Here is a 22,705-nt window from a genome sequence, read left to right as displayed (position 1 = left end):
TCATAAATTAACCTTATCACCTGTCTATTCAGGTATTTTAAAGCTACTTTTGTCTTTTTTTTTTAATTGGAGGAATATTTATTAGTAAAATATTTAAATGGTTCAAAATCAAAAACATCTCTTTCTCCAGACTTTTTATTTAATATTTATTTTTTAGTTGTAGTTGGACACAATATCTATTTTAATTTTATGTGGTGCTGAGGATCGAACTCAGGGCCTCGCACATGCTAGGTGCCAAAATCCCAGTCCCTCTTTCTCCAGTCTTTTACTTATTAATTAATTGTGGCAAAAATACACATAAGATATACAATTTTAACTTTTTAAGTGTACAGTTAAGTACATATACATTGTAGTGTACCCAATCTCCAGAATTCTTTCCTCTTGCGAAACCAAAAATCTAGTTAAATGATCCCCTTTATGCTCATCCCCAGGCAACCACCCTGCTTTTCATCTCTATGAATTTGACTAGGTACCTCATATTAATGGAATTGTAAAGTAATTGTTTTTGTAACTGGAGTATCTTACTTCCCATAATGTCCTCAAGTTTTATTTATGCTGTAAGTAGCACATGTCAAAATCTCCTTTAAATGGGTGAATAATATTCCATTGCAAGCCTATAGCACCATTTATCTATTTGTCTCTTAATGGACACTGGAGGTTTCTACCTTTCAGCTGTAGTGAATACTGCTGCTATGAACATGATATTCCAGTCTCTCCTCCAGGTCCTGCTCTCCATTCCTTTCCATATTCCCCTAGAACTGAACTGCATCATATGGTAATTGGATTTTTACTTGAGGAACTGCAAAACTTTTCTATAGGCATGGAATCATTTTACACTACCAACAGTGCACAAGTGATCCGATTTCTCCACATCCTTGCCAATATATTCTTTAATAATAGGCATTCGAATAAGTCTTACTTATTCCTTAAGACTCCATGGGGGCCTACCAAGGCACTCCAATCTAACAATCTCTTCCCCGCTCCCTCAGTTTATAATACTGTCCCCCTAATTCTGGGAAAGTGAGACACTTGAGAACAGCAAGGGCAAAAGGGAAAGGTCGTGCTCATGGAGCACCGACGGCTGACAGCAGAAACTGGCAACACTGATTGGCACTTGCTGTGTGCCTGGCCACCTGCCCATCCAATCCTCAGATACAGCTGCTGGGCTCCCCTCACTCCGCATCCCTAGGTGAGGAGGCTGGGCTGAGGGACCACGAAGCCCGCTTCCCTGCAGAAACCGTCACGGATCGCGGGAGAGCCAGGGCAGGGCGGCGGGGGGCGCCAGGGTCTGCGTGCAGGCCCGCCCCCTGGCCGCAGGGACGCTGGTCCTCACCTGCCACCCGCCCGGGGCTGGGAAAGGGTCTGTCTGTGGAGACCAAAGTCGGGGAGGCGGCGATAGCAACCGTGACAGCTTCCGGGGGCCCGCGACTTCTGCGCCTGCGCGTCCACTTCCGCGCATGCTCAGCTCAGGAACCCGCGGTCCGGGACCCCAAGCTCCCGAACTTCCGGTTCCTCGGAGGTGGGCGGGGCACGGGCTCGCGTCCACATCTTGAGGTGCTAACTTGCCGGCCGCCGTAGTCCCCGGAATGTGGACGGAAATCCCGACAGTGGGTTCGAGATCTGACACCAGGGCAACCCGAAAGCTTACGGCAGAGCAGGAGGCGAAAGGGAGACACTTTCTAAAAATACTCATTTCTAGGAGTTTGTGGCTGGCTTGTTCTCTCCGTTTCCCATGATGCACCAGAAGAACTGTGCAGTAGCACTGACCATAACGACGTTGACGGCGGGGGTGGATTACTAAGTGCGAAGCTCAACCCGGCGAAGGCGGGATTCAGTCTTTATGGCTGGCCCCCTGCTCGCGTGATTTCTCACTGAACCCCCGCATGGTGATGGTCGCAAATAAGCAAAACCAGACCCAGCTGTCTTGTCACTAAGTCTAATTAGGAGTGGAAGGAAAATCTAAAAGTCGTAGAGGTGTGTGTTCCTGGGACCCCCGGGGGCCGGGTTAGCCAAGGGGCTTCTATTTAACACCATCTATAGGTGCCACGCCGTGCCACTGCCCTTTCCCTAGGGTACTGCCCAGCGCAGGGCGGGCGCTCTGGGCGCGCTGCACCTTAAAGGCAGCCTCTCCATCGCGAGCTTTCTGTCTCACGACCTCGGGAGCCTCCGCGGCCTTCCCAGCCGACTCCTAATCCCAGGCCGGGTCGGCCCAGTTCTGCCGGCGCGAGTGCGGCTTCCAAGCACACTCCCCCGGGCTGGAACGCCCTGGGCCTTGCAGGGCTGGGCGCCCGCGGGAGACTACTCTCGCTCTGCACTGGCGACCTGTGCGATCGCGATGGGGTGACTCCAGTTCGCCGTGGCCAACTGTAAAATGGGAGTGTCTGAGCTGCGCATCGGGCTGCTGCGAAGATCCTACGCTGGAGTGGAAGGCGCTGGCCCAACACTCGGGACTGCCGTTCTGCAGTCAAGTTCTGATGCCCCAGCTCCGGCCACTCTATCTAAGGTTAGGTGCAGGGAGGGCTCCATCCAGAAAACAGACTTGAGACGAGCCAGACGCCCAGTCGCCCATCGCACGGGACCAGCCCCGCCTTCCCGCCCTGGGACCCTGTAGCTGACCCGCGGGAGCCCGTGTGGGCATGCGCACGAGCCACGCGCCGCGGCCATTGGCTGCCGGCTGGGAGCGTTTTGATGACGCGGCCGCATAAACAGGAAGTGAGCCCTACGGTAGTCGGCCTGGGCCAGGAAAGGTGCGGGACCCGAGTCGTTTGTCTCGGGCAGGGAATGAATGGGCGTTGCGAGCCCCCGGTGAGGTGGTACGCGCTGCCTGTAGTGAGGGTCTGACGGCGTCAGCGGCACCGCGGGCCGCCCGCCGCAGCATGGAGGACGATGCGCCGGTGATCTATGGGCTGGAGTTCCAGGTGGGCCACTTGGAGGGCGGAAGGTGCTGCACGGCCTAGTGCGGCGCTCGGGCGCCCTGGAGCCGGAGGCCTGAGGCACGGGCCGTTTAGCCTTTGACTGCGGCGGCACGCCAGACCTGCTGGCCAGCAGGCGTCCGGTTCCCGAAGGCTGGAGTGCGTCTGCGTGCTCAAAGGCCACGCGGGACTCCTCCAGCCCGGGAACCGTGTGTCCTGCCGGCCTCCGGAGGCCAGCGTGGCTCCGGACCGCGGCGCCCGGTCAGCTGGGACCGGCACGGCTCGTCGCCCTGCTCCCGTGCTCCCGCTCTCCAGCCGGACCTCTCGGGTGCCTGGGCACCGTGAGAGCACAGTAGGTGCTCAGCAAAGCCTCGGGAGCCCCGAGGCCTGTGCAGCGGGAATGCGCGGGGCGGCGGGGAAGCCCGCCGGCTTGCCCAGGGCCAGGTGAGCCCGCAACGTTTTCACCTGTTCAGAAAGCGCCGGAGCTCCTGGGACGATAAAGCTCCCAGGGAAGGATTCAGAGAAATAAAAGCATACATTGCTTTGTGCACACGAGTGTGTGGCAGTGTGTGCCCAAGATATGAGTGATCTCTGCTTGCAGGTAGTTGACTGCTAGAGGCAGCGGTATGAGGTTCTGAAAGCAAGCCGCCCGGACGCCTGGGGTTGAAATCCTGGCTCCAGCATTTAATAATTATGCATCCCTGGGCCTTGGTTTCCTTGCCAATGAAATGGAAAAACAAGTCCTTATCCCACGTTCTCGTTAGGAACATTAAGAGAGTTAGCATATTTAATTCGAGCACTTAGAACTCGGTGTTCAGTAAATGTTCTAGTTATAGCCTGACAGAATTCTTGAATGTAAATTCCATATGGAAGGTAAGGTGCAAGACTCATTCCTAAGAAGCATTACTGAGCACTGTTATGGTTTAGATGTGGTGTTCCCAAAGCTCCTGTGTGAGACAATGCAAGGTTTGGCCAAGAAATGAGTGGGGTATAGCCTTAACCTAATCAGAGAATTAATTCCTCATGGGATTAATGGAGTGGTAACTGGAGGCAGGTTCCCTGTGGCTGGATGAAGTGGATAATTAGGGGCATGGCTATGGGGTACATAATTTGATCTGTAGAGTGGAGTGTCTCTCTCTCTCTCTTTCTCTCTGCTTCTTGATCTTCATGGGAGCTGCTTCCCTCTGCCACACTCTTCTGCCATGATGTTCAGCCTCATCTAGAGCCCCAAGGAATGGAGCCTCCTGTCTGTGGACTGAGACCTCTGAAACCGTGAGCCCTCAAATAAACTTTTCCTCCTCTACAATTGTTCTGGTCAAATCCTTCAGTTGCAACTGCGAAGAAGCTGACTAAAACAAGCACTGAACTGTGTCTCAGACACTCTGCTTAGCAGAAGACCAATGCAGAGAAAGAGGTGTTTAGGATAGAAAAGTGTTGACCAGATTAGTGTTTGTGAAACATTTTGGTGTTATGGCCTCTTTTAGCTTATAGGAAAGGATTTTGACTTGTGTTCAGGATTTTAGTTCTTTTTTTTACTTTTGCCAATTTAACATTTTTAAAACACCCAAGTAATTGTTAGAAGTAATTTAAGAAATTAGGGCTGGGTTTGGTGGTGCACACCTGTAATCCCAGGCTGAGGCAGGAGGATCCTGAATTCAAAGCCAGCTTCAGCAACTTAGTGTGACCCTCTCTCTAAATAAAATACAAAAAAGGGTCTGGGATGTGGCTCAGTGGTAAAGCACCCGGGGTTCAGTCCCTGGTAGTGAAAAAAAGAAAAGAAATCAAGTTTTTGAAAATCAGAATAAAATTAGCAGGTTCCTAAACCCTCCCTTCTTATCTTAGCTTATTACCTGAGATGACCACTTTCAATGTTTTCAAAAACTGTATTTTCTGGTTTTTACCATAAAAAGGAGAAGCATTATGTACTTTTCATAATCTTTTGACTGGAAGTCACATGAAATGGGAAGTTTTTGCTTTCTTTACACTGTTCCTTGCCTCCTTTTAGACTCCCAGCATAGTTTTATCACCGATATCCTGAAGTCCATATTCAGATGTTTGTGGTTCCTAGTAATATAGAAATATTGACTGTTGATTCATAGGGTAACATGCTTTCAGTTTTTTCTTGAACAGCTTTTCATTTTCCTGCAGTTTCCTGTTTTTCTTGTTTCCTCATCTTATTGGGACATTGTGTATCATCAGGACTATCGATTTGGGGTGAGCAGGAGTTTCCATCTCAGGGAGCTCTTCGTCTCTGACCCTAGCAGCTGAGTGCCTTGGGCAGTTCCCTCACACACCTTCCTGGGTGCCCTAGACTGGCCTGGTGGGAATCAGGAGTCCTGCTTCACTCTTCCTGCCCTCAGCCCTTGTCATCTAGACATTTTCTTAGTAGTTGTTTGGAGGATGACAGTTGACATGCTTTTGTTGGGGTAGATTTTAGTTTAGCTCCATTGATCCTCCTTCCCAAGGAGGTAGACCAATTCATTGTCAGGAAGACTTTTTACTGACTGTGATTACTTTTGAATGGGACAGATAGAATGGGACAGCAGAAGTCTGTGAAACCTCTTTGGGACTGAAAGTGTACCAGGTGAGGCTGGATGAAGTGAGACTGCGCATACAAATGTTTATTGAGGTACTATTATGTGCACATCACTGTATGTGGTACCGATAGGCTCTGACCTCAGGCAAGCCAGATATATTTGTGGAAGGAATGGCATAAGAGGTGGAGGGGAGGTAACTGTCTCTTAAAATCTATTCAGGCCTGGCTAGGTGCAGTGGCGCACATATGTAATCTCAGCAGCTCTGGAGGCTGAGACAGTTCAAAGCCAGCTTCAGCAATGGCAAGGTACTAAGCAACTCAGTGAGACCCCGTCTCTAAATAAAATGCAAAATGGGACTGGGGATGTGGCTGAGTGCTTAAGTGCTCTGAGTTCAATCCCCAGTATCTAAATAAATAAAATGTATCCAAAGAAGTAAAATACATTAAACCAAGAAGTGGACGCAGCAGCAGACTGTTACCAAGGAGAAGCCAAGTGTTGGTTCTGACGGAGGAGTCTGGGCAGGTGGCTGGCTGGCTGGCTGGGCAGGCGGGCCAGGCCTGTTGTTGGTGAGGAAGCCTGTGCCCTCAAGCCTGTGCGGAGATCCGCAGATGTGTGCCTTGTTGAGTTTTAATATCAAGGGTGGAGATTCAGTTTTTTGGTGGAGTTCTCTCTTTTTGGCTTCTTTTTTGGAATTAGGGATTAAACCTAGGGCTTGGCAAATGCAAGGCAAGTCGAGATTCAGTTTTTTTAAAAGACTTTTTTTCTTAGATTTTTCTACATCCATGGAATTGATCATATATGATCATTTGATTTTTTTCGTATTAGTAGTTTTGTGAATATTGGATCACCTTTGAGTTCCCAGGAAGAAGTCCACCTGTCTGGAATGGCACCTGCTGGATTCCCCTTTCTAGTAGCTTATGTGGAACTTTCCTTTTCATATTTGTCATGTCATTTTTGTGGCTGTTTGATTCTGTGGCTGGGAGAGCCTCAGGAAGAGCACCTGGGGGCCCAGTGGGTGCACTGCTGCCTGTGCCTGGTGACACTCTACTGTTTGTGCCTGGTGACACTCCACTGGTTGTGCCTGGTGACACTCTACTGGTTGTGGTGGTGACACTCTACTGGGGTTGTACCTGGTGACACTCTACTGGGGTTGTGCCTGGTGACACTCCACTGGTTGTACCTGGTGACACTCCACAGGTTGTACCTGGTGACACTCCACAGGTTATGCCTGGTGACACTCTACGGGTTGTGCCTGGTGACACTCTACTGGGATTGTGCCTGGTGACACTCCACTGGTTGTACCTGGTGACACTCTACTGGGGTTGTGCCTGGTGACACTCCACTGGTTGTACCTGGTGATACTCTACTGGGGTTGTACCTGGTGACACTCCACAGGTTGTGCCTGGTGACACTCTACGGGTTGTGCCTGGTGATACTCTACTGCCTGTGCCTGGTGATATTCTACTGGTGTTGTCCTTGTTTTCACTTCCCGAAGCTAGTTGCTCAAACTTCGTGACTTTCTCATGAGATCAGTTTTGGTGACTTACATTTTGCTGGGGAATGCATGCAGTTGACAAGTACTTATTATTTTCCTTATGATTCAAGCACTCTTTTCTGTGCCTGGGACAGAGAGAGAAGAAAGTCCAGCCCCGTCCCTGTGGATTCATTTCCTCCTGTGGGAGTTGATGCAGAGGTGGCTTCTGTGGGCAGAGTCTCGGAGGGTTAGGAGAGGAATTTTTAGCTATTACTTTATTTTATTTTTTTTGCTGGTGCTGGGCATCAAACCCAGGACCTTGTGCAAGCCAGGTAAGTGTTCCACTGTGGGGTGTACCTCTGTCCTGCTGCTGTTCTTTTGAACTGCTAAGTACATTTGTCATTCTCTCCCTTCCTCTTACTGACTCACCCTGATGGTTTGGGAGCAGCATCTGGAGAGGGCTGTTTCTGGAGGAGGACTGCTTATTGAAGATGAGTGTGAAACTGACCCTGTCCTGTCTCTTTGGATTCAAGCCGAAGCCCCTTGCCACCATGCCCCATTTAGGGTAGTTTAAACTGTCCGGACCAGGGCTCTTGGTGGGAAAATTTGGATGAAGAATTATAACTAGGTATAATTCGCTACCTGTCCTAGTGATATTGTTTACTTGCTTAATCTGGTAAGCAACTGGATACAATGTTGAATTTCCCAAGGGACTCTTGTACACTTGGTAGTACTTCTACTGTGTATGGGCCTCCCCCAACTCGCCCTAGTGTTTCCGAGGACTGTTCCTGCTGTGATTCTGACTGCTCAGTACTTCTAGTCCTCTTATTGGTGTCAGCACAGAACTATGACTATCAAGTACCCTTGCTCTGTCTTCATGGGAGCCGGGGAGACATGTGGAGCGTGTGGTGACCTGTGCTCGCGCACCAGGTGTGTCCTCTGCGTGGCCAGCTACTGCTTCACCGTGAACAAGGGGAACAGTCCCGAAGGTTGGAGTCTGACTTCTTTTTCCTCGTCAGTAGCTTTGTACCAGGGAGTAAGTCACGTCGCCTCTCTGGCCCTCAGTTTCTTTACCTACTGAGTAGTGACATCTGCCCTGTCTTCTGTCTGCTTCATTGAATCATGAGGACAATGCACGACAACATGTAGAAAGTTTTGTCACCTATTACGCTTTAAGAATAGGACCATTGGAATGCCCGCAAAACAGTTATTATGACCAGACTCATTAAGTTAATCAGAGAAACAGAATTATAGACACCTGTCACCAGAATGACTGGAATTATATTACTTTTGTGATTTTACCTAATAATGTACAAGAAAGATCTTAAAGTTTTATGGGATTTCACTGACTTTTTAAGATATACCTTGATTTATTTATAAGAATGATTTCTGTCTTTTGTTTCTTTAAAACTGTCTTTTCTTGTATGAGATCAAATGAGATGGATCTAACGTTGAAGATTTTCTAAAATTGGCAGCGTGCTCCCTCTGAAACAGACCTGTTGGACCCCTGCCCGTGCTGCCCTGGCTGTTTTCACGGTGTCTGGTTCTGGCTGTCTCAGCTGCTTTGACTAAAGAGGCAAATGCCTGGTCCTCTCCCAATTGCGAAGTTCCTGAATTCCTGAGTCACCCTTCTATTTTGGATTGGCCACTAATATCTTTTACTTATTTTTGGTTTTCTTCAATTGTAAAACAACAAAGACATTTAACCCTGCCTGCTAAGGTCAAGCCTTGGGGTATAACTTGCATTGTGGTCTGGGCAGGGCTTGGATACTCAATCATGTATAGTCTGTCTTGGTGTTTTCCAGTCTCTCTCTCCTTAGGGCAGGGGTTCTGCCTCCTGCCTCTGGTGCATCTCCCTGCGCCCACCTCCACGGGGGCTGCATGCAATCAGCTTCCTCACTGACTTGTAGCCTGGAAAAGTCTTAATGTAAAATAATCATTCCCTTTCAGCTGGGTCCTCTCCTGGGCCTTAGATTTGGGAACATTTAGACTTGTATCATCTGGGTGGCAGCGTGCTCTTGATTGTGTGGAACTGTCCCATCTTTTCTCCACTGACCTGGTCTTCAGCCCTCTGAGCAGCCTTCTTCGGCAGGTGACTTCCTCTGCCTCACCAGAGCCAACTTTCTTTAAGCCAGGTGTTCAAATCAGAGTTCGAAGGTTCCTAGGTGTTGCTGATATTGTATCACCAATTGTCTTGCATATGTATGTGCATTCTTGCATGGCAGAGGTCTCTAGATTCACAATAAATTCATCAGTTTCCCGAAGAGATTTAATGCTCAAAAAACTGTCCATCCAAGTCTGTGGAAGAGGGAGCACTGGTATTGCCCGTGGGTGCAAGGGCATTTGGAAGGGTTGTAGGGACATCTCCAGGTGTCCAGTAGCACACAGAGTTTCCTTGGTCTTATTGAAATGTGGTTCAGTAGTTGAAGTTTTTGTGCTGCTGTCTTTTTTGGGAAGGGCAGAAATATATATAATATGCTGTGTTTTGTAAGAATTGTTCATGAGATTGTTGTCTTGGAATTCTTTGCAGTAGATACCCAGATCTCATGGTTTTGTTTTAGTTATAGAAATCAAGTCAAAACCAGACAGATTAAATGATCAGGACAACTGTTAAATTATTTGTTCTACTGATTTTGAAAGGAATGAATCAAAAAATCAGGGAAAAATTCATAGAAATCAGCTGTGACAGATGAGGACGGAGAACATTGTGTGTTTTCTAGCTCCACGTGAGAAAAGAAGACATGGACTGAGTGGGTGGCACCTTCAGTGAAGTGGGTGAGGCAGGATAATTCCACTGCTGCCTTAACAAACTGACTCAAATTTAGTGGCTTAAGGTAGCATAATTTTTCAGTTTTGTGGCTCTGTAGGTCAGAAGCCCAGCTGGGCTAAGCCAAGGCATCAGGGGTCTTCCTCACTTGGGGAGGTGTGGGGAGAGTCTGCCTCTTCCTGCTCGTAGGAGCCACCCAGCATTCCTCGCAGCTCTTCCTCCCGCCTTCCAGAGCCAGCAAGGGCTGCCCAAGTCCTGCTGCTGCCTTCGTTTCTGTCCTGTGTCGCGACTATAGCCAGAAGATTTTCTGATTTCAAGAAGTCACATGATTCAGTGCTGTAGCATAATATCCCGCGCTCGGGGTCCTTGGCTTATTCAGCCTGCATAGTCCCTCTGCCACATGTTAACATATTCACAGGTTCTGGGCATTAGATGTGCATGTTTTAAGCATAGTGTTAGGGTGCTCATGAGAGGCAGCAGAACATGAGCTCTAGGGACTTGTCATGGGTCATTTGGGAGTTCGATTTGAGCTTATGAGCCTTTCCCTGTCAAGCCTCAGATGGTTCACCTGATATCCTTAATGTTTATTTATTTATTTATTTTTTAGTTGTAGATGGACACAGTTTCTGTATTTTTATGTGGTGCTGAGGATCGAAGCCAGTGCCTTGCATGTGTGAAGCAAGCACTTGACCGCTGAGCCGTAGCCCCAGCCCCAGATATCCTTAATTTTTTCTTGTAATTACTGAATGTGTTAAGTACAGTTGTGTAATTTATTATGTTAGTTTTTCTTGGCTGTGACAAATACCTAAGAAAGTCATGGTATCAGTGCATGGTCCACTGGCTCTATTGTTTCTGGACATGAGATGAGGCAGAACATCATGGCAGAGCGGGTAGTAGAGCCAAACTGCTCACCTCATGACAGTGGTGAAGAAGAAAGAGTGCACGAGCAGAAGGGGTTGGGGACAAGAAATACCCTTGTAGCCCGTGACCTGCTTCCTCCAGCTGGGCCTGTCTCCTGGGTTCCCCCCACCCCATCCTGCTGTGTCTCTAAGTGCATTAATCCATGATGACGTTAAAGCCCTCAGGATCCCATTGCTTCCTAGAAGCTCCACTTGGAGGACCAAGCTTTCGACACTTGGCTCTTGAAGTCTAAATCTAATACCTAACACTTATGCTGTCCTATGCTGCTTAGATTTTAATTTCAGGAAATCCAGCAGTTTGTGAAAATGTTGGCAGCTGATATCTCTCAGTAGGGCATTGCTGCAGGATTTGCGGTTGGCTGGACAGAGCCTAAGGTCACACCCCCAGGGACAGCCTGTATCCAGTGACTGATGGAGGTGGGTAGGTGGCTCTGGTACAAAGATGTAGCCATCTTGCCTGAACTGCACTGGCCCAGGCCTCCAATGCAGACATGAGGCAGTTCACCTCCCCCTCCGCCCAGTGCTACCTCTTCACCCTCATGTGGAGTGATTCCCAAGAACATTCTCCAGAAATTCCTGTACACATGTCTTGGCACTTTGGAGCTTGTGTTTCCGGGAAGCTGATCACCTGAATCCTCTGCAGGCTGTTTTCTGTTGTTTCTTTTGTCCATAAGGTTTTGTCTTACTGTCTCTGCTCTTTTTGATTGTTCGACTTTGTATATGATGAGTTTCAGAAACTCTGGATGTCATCTTTCTGCTGTGCCGCAGTCTGGCTGGGCACAATTCAGGAGCCACTTGTCAAAAGAAACAAACTGTATTTTTAGAACCACAAACGCCAAACAAAACAGCTCCTCAGGAAAAAACCCTCAGAGCCCAACTGCCACCACCGGCTTCCACAAGCCTCTCTCCCCACCACCAGCCTCTCCACCTCCCACAATCCTCCTGCTCTTGAGGCCGATTGGCTGGGTCGTGTGGGCGGAGCCAAAATTGTCTCCCAATGAGCAGCTCCATGGTCTGAAAGGGCAGGGAAACAGCCCAATGAGCATCACCGCAGAGGAGCCAATCAGCTAGATGTTGCTGGGGCCGGAGCAAGCCAATCATCAGCTGGCAGTCTGAAAGTTTGCTGGGGCCCCTTCGGCTGTGGCTCAACACTGCAGAGGACTCACTACAGAAGTAGCAGGTGGCTTCCTAGTCTACGGGCACTGGCCTGCTCAGTCACATTAATCAAGTCAAGGGTCGAAACTATTTGGAGCTTTAATCGGTGCTGTTCCAGTTTTAGTTCCCTTTGCTCCTAAGCTCTAGCTTATGGGGTGAATGCTTTACCTGCCCCTTCTCCGTGGTGGGCTCTGCGTCTTGTGTCCTAAGCCCTGGGGGTCTGTCATGGCTGTACTCACCATCAGCCTCTTAGCTGCAGTTTTCAGTTGACAGGTGCCGCTAGGTGGGTTTAGCCAGCTGTTGGTCTTCCTCTAGGCTTCCTTCTCCTGGTTCTCTGAGGCCCTGAGACAGATTCAGGGGGTCCCATTTAGTTTTCCTTGTTGTCCTCTGCAGGGACATTGGTTTAAACCACCTATGCCGCTATTGCTAGAAGCCATTTTCTGCTGTATCGTTGACGTATAATTTGCTTAGCCAATCTATTACTGTTGAAATAGAGGTTTTATTAAAAGCATTAGCTATGCTGTGTAAATAGTGCATGTCTTTATTGCTTCGTTGTGTGCCCACTTACAGTTCTTTCACATGCAGATTTGAAGTGCAATGGTTAGTGTGTGGCTGCTCCAGACACTGTGCTGATTTACCCTTCATCAGCAGTGGGGGAGATGAACCGTCTCCAGCCTGACTTCATAAATGTGTGTGCATTTCCTTCCCTCCTGCAGGCACGTGCCCTGACACCTCAGACTGCAGAAGCAGATGCCATTCGGTTTTTGGTTGGGACGCAGTCACTTAAATATGATAATCAGGTAACTATTTTTGAAATGTATACATGTTAATTACTGAGATTTTTCTTAGTTTTATAACCATTTTGCTCTTCATTTTCCAGCAACATGTGAGAAAAAAATGTCACACAAACAAAATAAACTTGTATTAGACTTGAACATGTTTTAAGATGACGGCTGAACCCAGCTAGGTACGGAGATTGAGTGCAGCGATTTGAACTTGCTGTGCTGGTAGTACTTGCATAGCTTGGTTTTTGTGGCTACACAGGTTTTTACCTTATAAGTGATTGAGAAGCAGTCTGGGGGCTTTTGCTCCGGGGGTGACCTCTCAGATTGCTCCCAGCACTCTGTATCGCTGAACTTGTCCCAGTCCCACTGCAGCACAGGGTTCCAGACTGTCACGCCTGTTGGCCACCTGTGGGCTCATAGGATGAAGCAGACACTCGGGAGGTCTGGATTCATCCTGTGCTGTGACTCCAACCCTGTGACCTGAACAAATTGTTTCGGCTTGCTGGGATGGAGGCCAAGCGTCTCCTGTGCCCTTCACAGAAAGACCATGAATACTGTGAGCAGGTGTGCTTTCTTGGCACGGGGGTGGTGTCCACAGGCCACGTTAAAACGCACAGAGCCTCTCTTCTGTCCCACAGGAGAAAGGTGTCAAAATAGCTCATGAAGAACGTTCCTGCTGCGTAGGTCATCGAGATCGCCACAGTCCATGTTGATAAGGGATTTAAAATCGGCATTTTGACTACAACACCAATTTGTTGATCTTTATCTAGATACAGCTTTGTATATAAATATTTCTTTTACTCAAGCTGTAATTTCTGTATCCACAACCTAGGAAAAGCTTTGTGCACCAAGAATATTAATTCACTGGTACTTAACAATTGTAAAAATAGAACATCAAAATGTGAAATGCTGGGCGGACACTGGGGAGCTTCCATCCGTGGAGCTGGACTTCCACGGGTCCCCAGGCTGCTCGCAGTGCACCAGTACTCACTGTGCTCAGTAAAGTTACGGATCCGAGGAAGCATCACAACTTGGGGTCTTAGGATCATAACACACTGCGACTAACTGTGGTGTAGAAGAGCAAAGTTCACAATCGAATCTTTGTTTGTAATGCAGGCTGGAAGGAAATAGGTCAGAAAGGGCCAAAATTAGTGCTGTGGCATCTCCAGGTGGCGGGAGATGGGGATGCTGTAAATGTTTTCCTTGCTAATATGGTTTTCTTTATGTGTCTGTGGATGTCTGTGAGAGAGAGTCTCTATGTGTGTGTGTGTGTGTGTGTATGTGTGAGAGAGAGTGTGTGTGAGAGTGTGTGGGTGACAGGGTGTGTGTGTGTGTGAGAGAGAGTATGTGTGTGAGAGAGTGTGTGTGAGAGTGTGTGGGTGACAGTGTGTGTGTGTGTGTGTGTGTGAGAGAGTGTGAGAGAATGTGTATGAGAGAGTGTATGTGAGTGTGTGTGACAGTGTGTGGGTGAGTGTGTGTGAGACAGTGTATGTGTGAGAGTGTGTGTGAGAGAGTGTGTGCGTGTGAGAGTGTGTCTGTGAGAGAGTGTGTGTTAGTGTGTGTGTGAGTCTGTTGTGAGTGTGTGAGAGTGTGTGAGTGTGTGACTGAGTCTTTTGTGAGTGTGAGAGTGTGTGTGTGTGAGAGTGTGTGAGTGTGTGTGACAGTGTGTTGTGTGTTGTGAGTGTGTGTGTGAGAGTGTATGTGTGAGAGAGTGTGAGAGTATGTGAGAGAGTGTGTGTGAGAGAGTGTGAGTGTGTGACTGTGAGTGTGACTGTGAGTGTGTGAGTGTGTGTGACAGAGTGTGTGTGACTGAGAGTGTGTGTGTGAGTGTGTGAGAGAGTGTGAGAGTGTGTGTGTGTGACAGTGTGTTGTGAGTGTGTGTGTGAGAGTGTGTGTGAGAGTGTGATAGTGTGTGTGAGAAAGAGTATGTGAGTGTGAGTGTGTATGAGAGTATGTATGTGAGAGAGTGTGTGTTTGTGAGACTCTGAGTGTGTGTGTGAGAGTGTGTGAGTGTGACAGAGTGTGTATGAGTGTGTGTGAGAGAGTGTGTGTGACAGATTGTGAGAGTGTGTGTGTGTATGAGAGTGTGTGTGTGTGAGTGTGTATGAGAGAGTGTGTTTCAGAGAGTGTGTGTGAGAGTCTGTGTGAGAAAGAGTGTGTGTGAGAGAGTGTGTGTGTGAGACTGTGTGTGTGTGTGTGTGTTTGTGAGACAGAGAGAGAGAGAGTGTGCTTGAGAGAGAGAGAGAGAGAGAGAGTGAGTGTGTGTGTGTGTGACTTTTCCTGTGGAAAAAGTTGTAGCTGAGGTTCCTTTATGAGTGTGAGAGTGGCTGCTGGTGGCCACCCCAGAGGGAAGCCAGCGGCCAGTGCATGGATCTCACTTAGGCAGTGGGTCAGAGCCATGCCCGTGGCTGGGTGAAGACCTGGCCGGGTGGCATGTCGCGAGGCCGCAGCAGGTGCTGGGCCCTCCCTCCTGCCCTCCTGTCACTGGGGACTGCCTAGGAGGAGTGGACCGTGCCTCCCCGTCTTGTCCGCAGCCTCCAGTTGCCCTCTTCTTATTACTTGCTTTTTAAATCTGCCTGATTTCTGAGACTCTACCATAGTACAGCTCAGTTCTCTAAATCTTCTGAGAACAAGGAAGAACTTACTGTTTTTATTAGTGTGAGATGCTTTCTTAAAAAAAAGAGAGCTAACAAATGTACAGATGAAAAACAAAATGAAGGGACAGAGAGTGGCCGTGAGAGGCAGCCATGCCGCCCTGGCCGCCCTGGCCGCCCTGGTGCTGCTGCCTGGGGTGTACCCTGGTGAGGGTGTTACGAAAGAACTGGCCCAAGAAATAGTGCGTTTGTCTCTTAGAAGCCTTTCTGAACAAGGCAAGATCCAGTTAGTTAGTTTAAAGAAGCTTTAACATTTTTCCTCTCTTTCCTCCTAGTTGAAAAATTCTGATATCACTCAGGTTAGTTTCCCCGTAGTTGCTTAAGAGTAAACAGTGTCTTGTTACGCACCTTCCATTCACACCCCACACGTGTACTTTTAACGCTTTCATTAACAGTGTAATCAATGCTTAGTGAAGATGTACACAGCAGTGGTTCTCAATCCCAGAGATTTAGGGGAGGCTGGAGCTGCTCCCCAGCCTGTGGTGAGCAGTGGGCCTGTCCTCTGCGCTCCTGGCCTGGCTGTCTTGGTCACATTGTGCTGCAGTAGGGGTGATGCTCTTGTCTAGGGCTGAAAGAAGTGGAGAGCTAGTGTTTTCCTAGGGTCTCAGAACTCACGGGCTCTTCTCTCTGAGCAGTGCTATTGTGGTCTCTGGGGGGAGAACCAGCTCCCTAAGGCAGTTCCCAGCACTGCTGTCTTCAGTGTGGTTTCTGTAGTACAAGGTGTGCATTCTTGGGCCTGGTGAAAGAAGCCTTTTAATCAGAAAATTTTATCCTTCTTAAAATAGTCTTATATAGAAATCCAACTTTCCCATGGTAAGAGAAGCATATTTGAGCTTAAGTTTGGGGTACCTAGTGTGTAAGTGTTGGGTGGTCTTTTCTACCCTCCGTCATAGGAGTTGCTTGGTGCTTCACAGAGCCCCCCCAGTAAGTCTTCTTTGTCCTGCTATACTTCCTGATGACACAGCTAATCCAGGCTGTGGTCTCTGGCTACAGCTACAGTTTTCTTCATGGTAGAATGGGGGGACCGAGTGATAGCTCTCTTTCTCCGGTTGTCTTTTGAAGGTGACTCCAAACCATAGCAGGAGAGGGGCATTTCCTAGTGCTGGCTGTGCCTTCTGCTTGGGGGCAGGTGTGTGCCGTCTTTGAGACACCCGTTCGCTCAGGCATCCTTTCAGCCACTGCTTGTACTGCACATGGGCAGAGCTCTTGAGTTCCTCTTTTTATGTGCTGGGTACATACAAATGAACAGATACACGTCAGATAGGGTCTGATATGTGTCCTGAGTTGTGTGTTCAGCGAAGTGCTGCGCTGGACGTGCAGTGTCTCAGGGGGCTGTGAATGAGGTGTGTGCATGTTGCAGGAGACCAGGAGGTGGAGACGGGTGAGGGTTCTAGATCTGAAGTTTGTTATTTGCTTCTGCAGTAGACTTTTCTCCAGAATTTTCCTTCCATATTGGTAACCTCCTATTTCTTATATAGATGGGACACTAGTCTTAATCCTCCTTCTGAGGACAGCAGGAGTGCCAGATGGCCAAGAGGTCTGGAATGTGGGCTCTCACAGCCTCAGTGACTTGTCCTGGTCAGTGGAGGAGCTGCTGAAGCCAAGGGGTGGTAGGCCACTCCTTCCTTTCCCAGGGTAACTTTTGTCCCTGGTTTTACGGCCATAGCTGTGTTGTTGTGTGTTGTGTTTGGATTAATGATAGTGTGTTTCTGAGTCCCCTCTGCCTGGGTTTCCTCTCCTATCCCCCTCAGAATCTCTCTCTGCTTGGGAAAAATCCAGAGTCCTGGCCCCACTCCCACTTAACCTCAGCTTCTCTACTCTTCTTTGTGCCTTCCTCCGTCCCTTCCTCCTCCTCTGCTCCTCCCTGCCCTCCTCTCTTCCTTTCAGCTCCTTGTTGCTCTGGGCAGTTGGAGTATCCGATAGCCTGGGTTCCAGCTGGGCTTCCCCGAGCCCAGGCCATGCTGCCAGCAACCCGTCCTCCTTTCTGCATCTTATTTTCTTCAGTAAGGGCTTCCTCTGTAGGGTGCTCTTGTTTCTGAGTGCCCCCAGGTGATCTGCTGTAATTGGGGACTCTTTTATAGGTTCCCTCCACCTCCCAGCTCAGCTAGTCAGGGATCTGACATCTGGTGTGACCCTTGTCCTCTTCTGAGGATGGCTGAGCCCACAGGTCTGTTGACTTCCCACAGTGGTTGAGCTCAGCTGATTATTGACTCCTGAGTGAAATTTGGAACTTCCTGTCCAGGATTTCCTTGTGTCGTTGTCTCTCCTCACGTAGCTTGTGTGTGACCTCTCACGTGAGGCCTTTCCAGCTCCCTTGGCCCAGTTCCCCAGCCTGCCCTTGTCTGTCAGTGTGGACACCTGCCTCCACTGGGGGCTCATGTTGTCGGGTTCCAGTGGTTGCCTTCTGTGTTCACATCCTGACCCAACAGAGTTTTCCAGGACCAAGAGCTGTTTATCGCTGTGTCTCCTTTTTCTTTGTGGACCCAGGCCTTGGGCACGCTAGGCAAGTGACCTGCCACTGAGTGGCCCCAGCCTGTTTTATGTTAAGACATGGCCTGGCCAAACACCCCTGCTGCTGGGATCCCCAACAGGTGCTGAACAGGCTGTCGGGGTGGCTGCACATGCTTCCGACTCATCATTCCTAATGTAGTAAATGCACTTCTTTTCACCAGGAAATCTTCGGATGTCCTGTGATGCCTTCTCAGTGACATTTGTTACATTTTCAAACAAAGAAATCAGATTTTTTTCTGCCTAAAGTATAGCGTCTAGGAATCATGCCTGGCCATCCAGTTCCATAGTTTTACTGTGGTAAATTCCTCTGTGTTGTAAGTCTGGCTCTCAAGGAACATTGGGTCAACACCTGTTGCCAGTTGTCCCCACTGGAGTCACAAGGAGCAAAGGCCTAGAATTGCCTATGGATGTACCCGCTGCCTTGGGGGCTCCTGAGTTGCAGACTCTGGCGGTGGGGGTGGTGGTTTGTATTGTGTCTATGCTACAAAACAGGCGGGGCGGGGAGTCCTGTCTCTGCTCCTGATTGAAAAACCCACCAGAAGAGCAGGTGGCTCCAGTTGCAGGATTTCCCAGCAGCCTTTCAGGGTTTCCTTAGCACCTGCTCTAGAGCTGTGTCGTGGTTTTCGCTTGGCTCCTGAGCCTGAAATGGGCTGTGTGCACCGGTGTAAATGGGCACGGGGCAAGGACAGCTGCAGCCTTGGGCCATACTTGGCTTCCTTGCTTCTGTGAGTTGCCTCCTCTTTGCTGTTCAAGAATTTGGCTCTCACCCACTATGTCATTAGGCTCCCATATTTTTTTTTAAGTGCAGAGTTATGCTTAGGTCTTTCTGAGTTTCAGATTTATATCTAAAAGTGGGGTAGTAAACAGCCCATAGTGTCCAATGACTTGGCCACCTTCCAGCTGTATCCCTAGTTCTTGGCCACAAATGGCAAAGGAGACTTCATTTTGTCTATTGTTCTGAGGACTGTCACTAGGCCCAGGAGGTCTTGGAATGTGAGGACTTTTCTTTATCCCTTGGCTGCCAAGCATACTTTGGGCTTCCTGGGCAGGGGCTATTCAAATGACCTGGGGCCTAAGACTCAAGGAAAGAGTATCGATTAGGCAAGCGGTAGTCACAGTATGGGCTCGACAGACCTCTGGAAGGGTGTGGCCTATTTAATCATGATCTAGTTTCTTATTTAAATACATAGCTAAAATACTAGTACTCATTTTCAGTTAGAACAAAGGGATCTAGAAGTCTAGTACCTTAAATTTGCAAATGCAGAAACAAGAGTCCAGAAAGCTTTAGTGAGTTGGCCAAGGGTAGCAAGCTAGGAAGTGGCAGAACCCAGGTTTCCTGATATATTTATGCTGAAGCAGAGCAGATTTCAGGAAGAACTATGTTGTCAGGGTCATTGGCTTTAGCTGGGAATAAGGGAAACTATGAACATGGTTTGCTGTTTGCAGAGGTAGCCCCAGTGTGCTGAGTGTCATCTGTGGCCTCATGGCTCACACTGGGCTCTAAACATTTTAATATTGATGATTAAAGTATGCAAGTGGGATCTTTGTTTTCCGTGACTAACGTCTTTTTGAAAGTCAGCTGCGCTGCGAAGAGCTCCTTCCTGGCCTGGGTGGCAGTGCGATCCCTTTCTTCCGCCCTCACTCCATTCGGAGCTTGTTCCACGTGGGACTCATTTTGTGACTGGCCTAAAGGGTCCTGTGAGCTGGGTGCAGGCGTGGAGCAGGCACAGTGCTTTTGAGAGTAGAGTTGAGCACTCTTCCCCGTGGTCAGGAACTGCTTCCTACCTTGCTGGCCTGGCGCCTTGCCAGCACACTCAGGTGGAGGGAGGCACCTGAGGCCGGAGGTGTGGGCTTCAGAGTGCTGGGGGCTCCCCTGACCCTGGTTCTGGTTGTCTGAGTGGGCCAAGGCGCCTTTAAGCTTGGAGTCTCAGTTTCTTCTCCTTCACGTCGTGGTTAGTTAGGATCTTACTGGGCTGCTTTGGATAAGAGGAGCTGCCAAAGGTAAAGTACTTACGGTAGTCCTGAGGCATTGCAGACATCAGCCATTATTGTGGCTCTTGCTTTTGGCAGTTGATGGATGCCTCACTTTCCTTTTGAACATAGCCCTGTTGAAGCAGTTCATGACAATGTGTGTTTGGACTCTGAATTTTTAGAAGAGGAAGACAGGTGGAAAAACCTTCAGGCACGTCAGGCTAGAAGTGGAGGTTGCATGCCTGAGGGCTGCAGGGAGGGGATCTAAAGGAAGATGGTGCACCAACCAGTGGAGCCTGATGGACAGTATCTGCTTGGGGTCCTTGTAGGCAAGAACACAGCTCTGTGGGGAGGCCAGGCCTGCGGGCAGGTGGGCCAGGGGCCTGTGACAGCGAGGGTTGGTGCCTCAGATTTGCAGGATGCTGTGCTGTGGTGGGTGGATGGAGCCAGCCAGCAGAAGTGCTAGTACCTGCCTGTCAGTGCCCTGTGCTGTAGTGCCTGTAAGAGATGTGGCAAAATGGTACATGTAAGTGCATTCTTTCTTTCAGTGCTAATGGATTTCCGATAAGTAGGAAATGTGTCAAACACTGGAAGAAAAAATTCCCTAACAACATGAAAGCTATTTCTGATTTTGTATAATACCTTTTAGTTCGTGTTCACATGTGGTAGTTGCATAATTGCCAGCCATTTTATATCTGCTTTTAAAATTGAGCACTCTTACAACATTTTTGGTAATTATAATCATAATAGTTAAAGTCACATAATATTTCATAGTTTATATTTCTGGCTTATTTTTGGTGGCAGATTTGAAGAAATCAAATTATTGTTTCAATTTCAACATTTGTATAGTTCTTATGTATATATTGTAGTAAACCTCCTAAAAGAATTATCCATATTACAACATGTACCAATTTTACAATTGTCTTCCCAGTTAAGTTGGTTAATAAAATAAACATCCATCGGTATCAGAGTTGCCATGTTTTAATTCTTTGTGTGCTGGGAGGAGCCCAGGCTGAGGGCATGCTGGGCAGCCTCTGCCCCTGGGCTGTCTGGCCCCTGGGTTCTGTCTTGCAGTTTTCCTGTCAATCGCTACAGTGAGGAGCGGGCTTTCCTCCTGCGTCTGCCCTGTGTGGATCCCTGGCTTCTGTCTGTGGGTGTGACTTACGCTCATGCTGCTTATGTGCACGTGCATCCGTGCCATACCACTACACCCATCCCTGACACCTGTACACGTGTGTGACTGCCACCTGGCCGTCCCTAGTCCCAGCTGCCCTGCCATGGGAGCCACTGGCCTTCCCTTGAACATCGTGGAAGGGCTTGCATGTCTGCTGTTTCTGCTGCTTCTGTCACCATTTCCTCTCCGTCACCCAGGTGCCCTGTTCTATGAAAGTGCTGGTCCTCTTGTTGGTGGACATCTGGGTGTCGCACATTGTTGCTATCAAGAGTCAGTCTGCTGCGGACATTCTTGCCCTTTATTGGCATTTGTTGGGCATGTGCCCAGTGTCAGTGAATTGCTGGGTCCTAGGACGTGTATGTGCTTGGCCTCAGTAAGCACTGCCACATGTTCGTAGTAATAGCACTTGACTGCTTGGTAATGGATGGCTTTCAACACCTAGCAGTCCACAGAGAAGAAGGGTACTCACAGAGGAAGCTGCAGGGGCTGCTGCCCCAGTTCTTGGATGTGCAGTTGTAATGTAGACAGTTTCTGCCAGGAATGTTTCCAACCTGCGAAGCCTTGCTGGGTCTGAGGGCAGGAGGCACGGTCTGCTGGTGACTTTAAAGATAACAGTGGTGATGGCTCATCTCTGGCAGAGAGAAGGGGAAGGCACCTGTGTGTACCGGGCTCCTACTGGGCACCGCTGCGTTCTCAGTAATCCTGAGCAGCTACTGCGGCCTTGCCATCGTGACGTGGAGAATGGCATCCTGTGGCTCTACTCTGAGTGCCCAGTGCTGGCTTGTCCACTGTGCACATGGGGAATGGCACCATGTGGCTCTGAAGGCTGCTGCTGAATTTGAGCTCTGTCTACACTGTGAAGAGTGCTCTTGCAGGAAGCCGGAATGTTGGTGTGCTGCGTAGAGGAAGCAATCCACAGTGACACTGAGTCTGAATAGCATGGACATGCTCCTGGGCATCATGGAAACTCTGTTTTGATTGCTAAAGTAATGCATATTAATCACGCAAAAATAATAAAGATATTGATAAAGCACAAACAGGTGAAGGAAGACACCTGTGATCCTGCCATCATGAGACAACCAGTTCCTCTGGTTGTAAACAAAAAATGGTTGTAGTTCTGTTCCTTTCTGTGTTCCCGTCTCCTTAAATGTGTCATGGACTTTTTTCCTTAGCCCTGAAGTGCTCTGGAACGTACTGAAGGGCTCCCTGTAGTGTGGTGCAGTCCTACACGACATGTTATTGGACAGTCCCTGCTGTTGGACACTTGGGTGACTCTGGCCTGTCCATGGCAATAATCAGTGCCATGGTGCACATTCTTGGATATAAATCTTTGTGAAGATCCATGATTATTTTCTTAGTATAAGTTTATATTAAAAAAATTATTTTCTTGTTGACTTAATATTGATAAGAGATTGAATATAAAAATCATTTCAGTTCCTCTAAAATTTATTCAGAAAAGTATGAGCATATTTAACATTTTTGTTTAGTGACTTAAATTTAGCACTTTGTAATTAATATTTACATTGTCATAAATGCTGACAGCCATTGGTCTCGATTTTAGAAAGAAGCTAAAACTGTGCTAAAATACGATCTTTCCCACCCTTTCCCACTCAAATCACTTCTGAGGTGGATCAAGTTCTGCTCACCAGAGCGGCCAAGCATGGTCCACCCCACTCCACTGTGCAGCAGGCCCCAGGGTCACTCTCAGATCTCAAGGGGCAGCAGCCCCCACCAGCTCCTTCTCTTCCCTGCAGGCACACAACGGTCTGAGAGGATTTTGCTGCCTTGAACAGCAGGGACAGCCGCCAGCCGCAGCCTAATCTCAGAGCCCTGGGGTTGTGTGAA

The 22,705-nt window shown here is 48.6% G+C and overlaps 2 protein-coding genes across 4 annotated transcripts in view; one reads left to right on the top strand and one right to left on the bottom strand.

The window, feature by feature from the left end:
• Trappc12 (trafficking protein particle complex subunit 12) overlaps positions 1-1,997 on the bottom strand; it is a 59,808-nt gene extending 57,811 nt beyond the window's left edge. The window contains exon 1 of the mRNA XM_026411224.2: positions 1,334-1,997. The gene's annotated coding sequence lies outside the window, so the exon portion shown is untranslated. The remainder of the gene's footprint in view (positions 1-1,333) is intronic.
• Positions 1,998-2,712: 715 nt separating this feature from the next.
• Eipr1 (EARP complex and GARP complex interacting protein 1) overlaps positions 2,713-22,705 on the top strand; it is a 137,714-nt gene continuing 117,721 nt past the window's right edge. The window contains exons 1-2 of one of the 3 annotated variants that reach the window (XM_077791861.1): positions 2,713-2,918; positions 12,482-12,565. In XM_077791861.1, coding sequence (XP_077647987.1) covers positions 2,877-2,918; positions 12,482-12,565 — 126 coding nt within the window. In that variant the 5' untranslated portion in view covers positions 2,713-2,876. Of the gene's footprint in view, positions 2,919-3,280; positions 3,357-12,481; positions 12,566-22,705 lie in introns of those variants that run through there. The other 2 variants (XM_077791860.1, XM_077791865.1) reach the window with 2 other exon arrangements.

The sequence above is a fragment of the Urocitellus parryii genome, chromosome 12 (genome assembly GCF_045843805.1).
Source record: "Urocitellus parryii isolate mUroPar1 chromosome 12, mUroPar1.hap1, whole genome shotgun sequence".
Taxonomy (NCBI): domain Eukaryota; kingdom Metazoa; phylum Chordata; class Mammalia; order Rodentia; family Sciuridae; genus Urocitellus; species Urocitellus parryii.
The sequence above is the reverse complement of the archived record's forward strand: the minus strand, read 5'-3'. Positions and strand labels throughout refer to the sequence as shown.